The sequence below is a fragment of the Tigriopus californicus genome, chromosome 1 (assembly GCF_007210705.1).
Source record: "Tigriopus californicus strain San Diego chromosome 1, Tcal_SD_v2.1, whole genome shotgun sequence".
Taxonomy (NCBI): domain Eukaryota; kingdom Metazoa; phylum Arthropoda; class Copepoda; order Harpacticoida; family Harpacticidae; genus Tigriopus; species Tigriopus californicus.
The window spans coordinates 6,347,827-6,355,500 of NC_081440.1; the positions used below are offsets into that span (position 1 = coordinate 6,347,827).

Sequence of the window (7,674 nt, forward strand, 5' to 3'; positions counted from 1 at the left end):
TCATATTTTTGAGACACGCCAGTTCTCTTGTTTAATCTTAAGATCGCCATCAGTATTTGTAAGATCAAATCAGTTTGTGCGCAGAACTTTAAGACACTTGCAATTAAGGAGACGTAATCAAAGTTACGTCAATAGAGTTAAGATTACTAATAATCCAATTGTGCTTTTGCTCAGCCGAGTAAATTTAACTAGTATCCCCCAGTCAAGGGACAGGGATGCTAGAATAAATGCTTATTATATCGATATTGAACTTTACCTAACGCATGCAAAATGAGACTGCTCAAATAAAAGATAACTTCTTAATCGGAACAAAAGGCTGTATTTCTTCGTGTTGAAATTTTTAAGGGGTTGAAAATTTAATGTTCTGTTTCTATTCGTAAACGTCTTCGTGATCCGCAACGAACTGGACGATTTTTCCTGGGGTCATTAATTTCTCGGCTTGATCGTCAGGGATTTCAAAACCAAACTCGTCTTCAATGGCCATGATGATTTCCACGTGATCTAAGGAGTCCAAACCCAAATCCTTGATGAAGTGCGATTCCAAAGTTAACTATAAAAAGATTGGTCAGCATTAGAGCGTCAGATACTCCTTTTGGGCAGCAGGCATGAAGTGAGAGGCTCTAGTTTCGTCATGTTGTGTATTCCTTCAGCCACCAAACTACCAAACTCTCATCAGCCGAAGAACAATCCTGGGCCAAACCTACTATATTCTAGGGTAGATGGCATGTGTTCGTGACTGAGGAACCACAAAGCCTAAGCCAGAGCCAAGTACTTTTTCATTTAGTTTGGGAGAGTTGGTACGGGTGGTGATGGATCTCGTTCCCCAATGCCTTGTTTTGAACGCCAAGGGGGCGAGAGAGCGCGCGCACGTCACTCGAATAGCCCCGGCTCAACCTCTACGCCAAACCAAGTCAGGCCGGATTGAGCTGGGACGAGTAGAGCCTCTCGCCCTCCTGCCGCCCAATCCCCCAATCCCCGGATATCGGATACCGGACAACGATTGAGCTTTACCTTGTCGGCGTTAATTTTGTCGTAGAGGTTGAGCACGAGGTTGACGCGTTGCTTGATCAACTCCAATGACAAGGGAAATTCGTCACTATAAGCTCGTCGACCCGTCATCTGAAAGTAAGCCCAAAGGCGCGGTTAGTTTCGGCCACGCCCACTCAGCTTACCTTATCGGCCGTGATCTTATCAAAGACTTTGCACACAGTCAACACCCGCTCTTCCACTAGCGCTTTCGTCAACTTTTCCGAGCTCATCCATCGGTTTACCTGTAACCAAAGCCAAATACACAGTTATGGTTGGTTGCCCCCGGGTCTCAGCTTCATATCAAGCCTTGACATGACGTAAAATTGATCAAGAAGGACCTTTAAAGCCAATCATTTAGTCCAATCAGCCATAGCTTAGCCATCAACAGACACGCTTGCTCTCAATCTACCTGGGTCTGAATTTGCGGTGCGAACCAGTTTCGTGGTAGGGCCACACCCACGGTCAAGGGCTGGCACGTTCGGCCCACCGGAGTCATCCCATGGACCGAGGACGAGCTGAGGGCGCGAGCGCACATGCGGGAATTCGAGCGGAGCCAGGTATGGCTCAGGCGCAGGCTGGCGGACATCATAGTGAATAAGTTGGGAACAGAGAGGGGGCGTGATCAAGCCGGAGGGAGGAAGCAGATTCACGGAGTCCAAAGGAGGAGGTGCACAAGGACCAGACGAGGCGAAGACCAGATCAGATCAGACGAACGATTTCGGCGATTTCGACAGCTGCAAGCCAGTGTGCTTACTGCTTTTGGAACGAACATGGAGACGTAAACAAAGAGGGATTTCAGGGTAGGATTTCAGTCTTTGAAAAAGCCAAAGAGTTAGGCTGCCCTTGGTTGATTCTTTTCCTGTTGAAATAAAGGACATGAGCTTGTGTTGTGTGCGTTGGTGAAAGTGATGCAGATGCTTATTTTACAAAGATGATGCGGAATAGAGAAGGAAGCTAGAATGGGATCGAATGATAAAGTGGGTGGGAGCCATCTCCTAATGAGGTTGTAGTGACCAAATCTAGCTCTAAAGACCTAGATTTCCTTTCTTCTTTTTTATTTCTGGAGAAGTATGTTATACATAAATCAATTTTGCTCTTTTCCTTTTCGATGTTTTTTTAAGGTCTAATATACTTCATTTTAGGCATATTAAAAAAGAAGCACATTCTTCATCGACGAAGTTCTCACGCAAATTCATTCATATTTTTCTCCTCGAGGATTTGAGGATTTGACACTTGGAACAAAAGAATATTCTTAGCGTTCCAAATACAGTTCTTGATTCGCTCTTTTCTAATTTCGATGTAACTTTTAATCTTCTAGCTCCACAAAAATAAAAAACACTCCCATTAACCTCTTTTCGGCCAAAACCGTTTGGCCACCATGGTTAAGACCACCCACAATGCCTTAGCTCGACATGAGTAACATGGTTTGAAAAGAGCCACGCATGCCCTCTAGTTCGTGCAGAATAGACTACGTTTCATTTGACACGATCAATTCTTGCCAATTGAACCTCTCCTTGGCCCTGAATGTCATCTCATTGATCTGGCACCAATGAGACTTGCATCCCATTCGTCACCTTGGACTTCCAGCCAATACGAGTCTGAATAACGCTTTCAATCCTAGTCAGCGTTCCAACTTCCGCTCTACCAAGGTGGTCTAACAGCAATATGCAGCGCATCAGCCACTAAACATACAGCACTTTCCCTTTGCCTTTCACGTACCTCGATCCAAGCTAAGGCTTTGAAACTTGAACTATCTTGGAGGGTGAGTGAATCGCCCATCTCGCTCATCCAGTGCCATCCCCGTCCCCCCCCCCAGCATGTAACGCCTTCTCTGGGAACTTCTCTGGGCATCGATCACTAATCCCCACCATCATGTCTGCCGTGAGCGAGGTGCCGCCCTTCGAGCGTCTGTCCCGGGACCTGCTACCCGTGACTTACCATTTGCACTTGAAGCCGGATTTGAGCGAGTTCACCTTTAGCGGTCGCGTGCAAATCCATTTGTCTGTGGCTCAAAGCACCTCGCACATCACCCTCCACGCCGCTCATCTGACCGTTCAACGGCTCCAGGTCCACGTGCGGGCCGCCACCGGCGAGGTCCGGGAGGTGGAATGCGTCCGATGGGCATTGCGGGCTCACAATGAGACGCTCGTCATCAATTTGGCCCAGGCCTTGCCCGTGGGCGCGCAGGTCGAGCTATCCATCGAATATAAAGGCGAATTGAACGATACACTCCGCGGATTTTATCGTACGGCTCAAGGCCCGGCTCAGTATGGGGCCGTGTGCCATTTTGAGGCCACGGGCGCCCGCCACGCCTTTCCCTGTTGGGACGAGCCGTCGTTTCGAGCGCAATTCCAGGTGAATATTCAGGTGGCCGATGCTAGTCTGGTGATTCTATCCAATATGCCCGAACAATCCCGTGAATTGGGGCCCGAAGGGGGTGTGCGGGTGGCCTTTCAACCCACGCCCTCCATTCCCACCTACTTACTGTGCTGGTCTTTGGGACAGTACGATTTCATCGAAGACGTGACACCGGATGAGGTGACGGTGCGGGTTTATACGCCCGTAGGCAAGAAGGAAGAAGGCGCCTTTGCCTTGGAAGTGGCGGTCAAGGCCTTACGGTACTATAAAGAGTTCTTCGGCGTGCCCTACCGATTGCCCAAGATGGACCTGATTGCCTTATCCGACTTTGCCATTGGCGCCATGGAGAATTGGGGTCTGTTGACTTTCCGCGAACGGCTCTTATTGTACGATGCCCAGACCAGCTCGGCCATGATCAAGCAATATGTTGCCCTCATTGTGGCGCATGAAGTGGCGCATCAGGTGAGAGTGATGGGAATTCTTCCAAGAGCGACAAGATTAACACGGATATATTTGTATTTCAGTGGTTCGGGAACCTGGTCACCATCGAGTGGTGGACCCATTTGTGGCTCAAGGAGGGATATGCCACTTGGATCGAGTTTCTGTGCGTAGATCATCTGTTCCCGGAATGGAACTTTTGGACGCAGTTCATCACCGACACCCTCAATCCGGCGTTGGAGCTGGATTGTTTGGACAATTCTCATCCTATTGAGGTGAAAGTGGAAAACCCGGCTCAGATCGACGAGATCTTCGACTTGATCTCGTATAATAAGGGTGCCTCCATCATTCGGATGTTGTTCAATTGGATTGGCGAGACCAATTTTCGAAGGGGCATGAAAGCCTACCTCGATCGTCACGCCTATGGCAATGCCACCACCGAGGACCTCTGGAAGGCTTTGGAGGAAGCGTCTGGCAGTCCCGTGGGAACGGTCATGTCCACTTGGACGCAAAAGAAAGGTTATCCCTTGATACGTGCCTCCCTGTGCGAGAGTAAGAACGAGCTGAGTGTGAAACAAGCGCCGTTCTGCATTGGTAAGGGCTCGAGTGGTGGAGTCTCAGATCAAAAGGAATGCTCCTTGTGGGAAATTCCTTTGAGTCTTACCACAAAGATGTCCCCTCAACATTCAACCATGTCGATCGTGCTCAAAGGCGAGAGTGAAGTCGTTTTCTTACCCGAGAACGATAACCGCTCTTGGCTCAATCTGAACCCCGGCAAGGTGGGCTACTTCCGCGTCCATTATTCCCCCGAGCTTATGAAGCGCTTCGTCCCGGCCATTGAGGATCGCAGTCTACCCGTCCAAGATCGAATTGGTCTGTTGCAAGATTACACGGATTTGTGCCATGCTGGGATCGTGCCTTCGGTCGAATTAATTCAGCTCATCGAGAAATACCGAGACAATGAAGATTTTACAGTCTGGGATGCCGTGGTGGCCAGTGTCAAAGCTCTCCAAGGCTTAATGCAATCCGATCCCGAGTGTCTGGACAGCTTCAACTTTTGGCAACGATGGCTGTTCCAACCGGCCATGAAGCGATTGGGCCTGGATGCTCGATCGAATGATTCCCACATCGACATGTTGCTGAGATCCTTACTTCATTGGAGTCTGGTTCGTGCCAATGACGAAGAGACTCTAAACGACGGCCTTGAACGCTTTGAGGCCCATCGCAATGGTTCTGCCCTGATCCCCGCTGACCTCAAGTCCTCCATGTATGCTTGTGCTCTCCGTTTAAAGGGACAAGAGGTCTTTGATAGTCTGATTCAAATTGCCAAGGACACGGACTCGCATGAGGCCAAAGGCGAAGTGTATAATGCATTGGGTCAATCCCAAGACTCGAACCTCTTGCAGCAAGCCTTGGAGTATGGCCTCTCACCTGCCGTTCGTCTTCAAGACACCCGATCCGTTCTGTCATCCGTCTCGTCCGAAAGTGTACTGGGTCGAAACCTGTGTTGGTCATTTTTCAAAGCGAACGCGTCGGAAATCGGGAAACGATACAAGACGGGCGGCCTATTAACTAGGCTCATTAAAGCAGTGACCTGTCCGTTCTCTACATTGGAAGAGGCCGCTGAGATTGAGGCCTTTTTTGAATCACATCCATTCCCTGGAGCGCAAAGATCAATCAAGCAAGCCATCGAATCTGTCCGACTTCGAGCCCATTGGATCCAGAGGGACCTTGAATCTGTGAAAACGTACCTCATCGACTTTCAAACCAAACAAGCTTCCACCCCCGCGTAACATTGACATGTTAGGCAATACCATTCCTCTTTGTCCTTTAAACAAAAACTGTATTGCCATTGCGTTCAGGTATTAACAAAACGCAAGTTAACTCACCCCTTTGGACTATTTTAGAAACCCTTTATATATGTAAATAAAGAAGAGCCACCGGTCGTGATAGTATTAATTTCACAACAGATGGGGAATGGGATTTGGTATTGGATTTGGCTAATGTCTAGAGAGACTGTGTGTTCATTCAGAAATCCCTTTAATTGGAGGCATGATTTGAGTAACATCAACCGTTCCAAATGAAATGCAATCATCCAAGGCCTGGATGGTTTAGAAAAGACGGAAACTGACGGTTCACTGGCTCAATAGTTCAGCGGGCCAGGATCGTTTTCCGATGCTCACAAAATCATAAAATCGGACCTCGCAACGCCAAAGCAACCCAACGTAACCATTTCAAGAAGATTCGTCTAGGGTAAAGCTCTAGTCCGGGCCTTGTGCCCATGCACATCCGCTAAAGGCCTTACATACGTATGAGGTGATATCGGCATCGAGCCCAAGGTTCGAACCGAAGAAACAGATGCGGAGAGCGCGACTGTGAGAGAAGCCCTTTCACCCAGCCAGATCAAAAACTCGATTTGCATTAACTGGAGGAGTGTTCAGCAACTAGCTGTATGTACGAGTAACAACGCGAGGGAGGCGGTGAAAGTGGATCGTGGCCAATATGCGATAGTTGGTTGGGAATTCAGATGACCCTATTACTGCGAAAATAGTGGTCCGCGAATGTCTACATATCAGACTTATTTGACGCTTATGAATTGGGAGAGGGAAATTATTGAAAGTTGGGTTCAAAGCCGCAAAGAATTCCGAGCATTTCGATTATTGCGCGGGGAGGTAGAACAAGGCTAACCATTTCCACATCAATCTCGGTTTCTTTGATTTCGGGTGCGAGAACATTTGTCGTAAAGGATGACGGAAACTTTGGTGGGGTTAGAAAATTTGCATGTTTCAAGAAGAAAATGGAGCGACAGGCGGGTAGGACGACAAGAACTGGAAGAACCACGGAGAACGCAAGCAAGCGACCAAGAACCAAAGGAACGGAGTTTGGATTTCAAGTGAAGGGAAAAGGATAGAATAAAAGAAGGACAGCCGCATGCCAGGAGAGGAGTTACTAGGAAAGAAAAGGCACAGAGCCAAAAGTTTAGGAATACTAGGAAATAGGCTTCCAAAAACTTTCAACGCCTGGAGAACCGAGCATTTTTCTTGCAAGACTAAGCATAGGCACGAATTTTATTCGCTCGACCTAAACAAGAACCTCTTCACTTCGGGTAAAGGCCAACTGCGTACGTACGTATAAACATACATATACCTTTGAAACGTTAAGGCTGAAAAAGTAAGGAGCCACGAGGAAAGGCAACTTGACACTCTCATTCGAAACTAGCATAACTCATCTCATCGTTCAGCAGGTTCAACTAGAACACCCTACCCAACTCTTGAAAAAATTTAAGCCAAGTTCTCGACTCTTGGCAACTTTCACGTTGTCGATTTCTCACTGTTTAGATAGCAAATGCTGGTTATTTATTGAGCTTTAGTCCCTCTCAATATGGTTTCTGGCGAAAGGATTATGGAGTTTTCTTGGAGGGAGAAGATGAGGGTGGTGATGGTGCGGGTTCGATTCTGGTAAGAGGTCATGACGGTGCCTTGGGATATCGATGGTGAAGGTATTAAAATGCTTTACTCAACTCAAGGGAGAGAAGTTTGGAGGCGAGATTGCTCTGGATGGGAGAGTACTTTCCCCCTTCTTGGGTGAGAAAGGGCAACTAGAGAGGAAATTTACTGTCGCCTAGCTCGACATTTTCAAGGAGTCCTAGTTTTTGGGGGATCAAGGGGAGAGTTTGAACCCCATCGCAAAGAGTACTTCTTCTTCTTCTTCCTGGCGCTCTTCGTGCATGAAGAGATGACAAGAAAAAGCAATAGGTTATCGAAACGTTCTTTATTAATCCTTTGAAGGGGTTGCTGAGCTCAAATACCCTAAAAATGGATAGAGGAGGAAAATCCCCCTGAGACACAC

General features: G+C 47.8%; 2 protein-coding genes across 4 annotated transcripts; one reads left to right on the forward strand and one right to left on the reverse strand.

Annotated features, from left to right (window-relative positions):
• Window positions 1-296: 296 nt before the first annotated feature.
• LOC131882544 (acyl carrier protein, mitochondrial-like) lies at window positions 297-1,826 on the reverse strand. Of its 3 annotated transcripts, XM_059229742.1 has the most exons (4): window positions 1,439-1,826; window positions 1,173-1,271; window positions 1,012-1,119; window positions 297-550 (listed from the first exon to the last, which is right to left on the reverse strand). In XM_059229742.1, exons 1-4 carry the CDS (start codon window positions 1,616-1,618, stop codon window positions 371-373), a joined length of 567 nt encoding a protein of 188 aa, XP_059085725.1. In that variant the 5' UTR covers window positions 1,619-1,826; the 3' UTR covers window positions 297-370. The 3 variants fall into 3 exon arrangements, with proteins under 3 accessions (XP_059085725.1, XP_059085717.1, XP_059085708.1); XM_059229734.1 differs by lacking the exon at window positions 1,012-1,119; XM_059229725.1 differs by lacking the exon at window positions 1,173-1,271 and having other exon boundaries at window positions 1,439-1,822.
• Window positions 1,827-2,907: 1,081 nt separating this feature from the next.
• LOC131882497 (puromycin-sensitive aminopeptidase-like) lies at window positions 2,908-5,770 on the forward strand (the record flags this gene model as incomplete). The annotated part of the gene is given in 2 exon segments (XM_059229654.1): window positions 2,908-3,849; window positions 3,912-5,770. Coding segments are annotated over 2 exon segments (2,649 nt in total), but the record flags the coding sequence as incomplete, so codon positions are not given.
• Window positions 5,771-7,674: the final 1,904 nt, after the last annotated feature.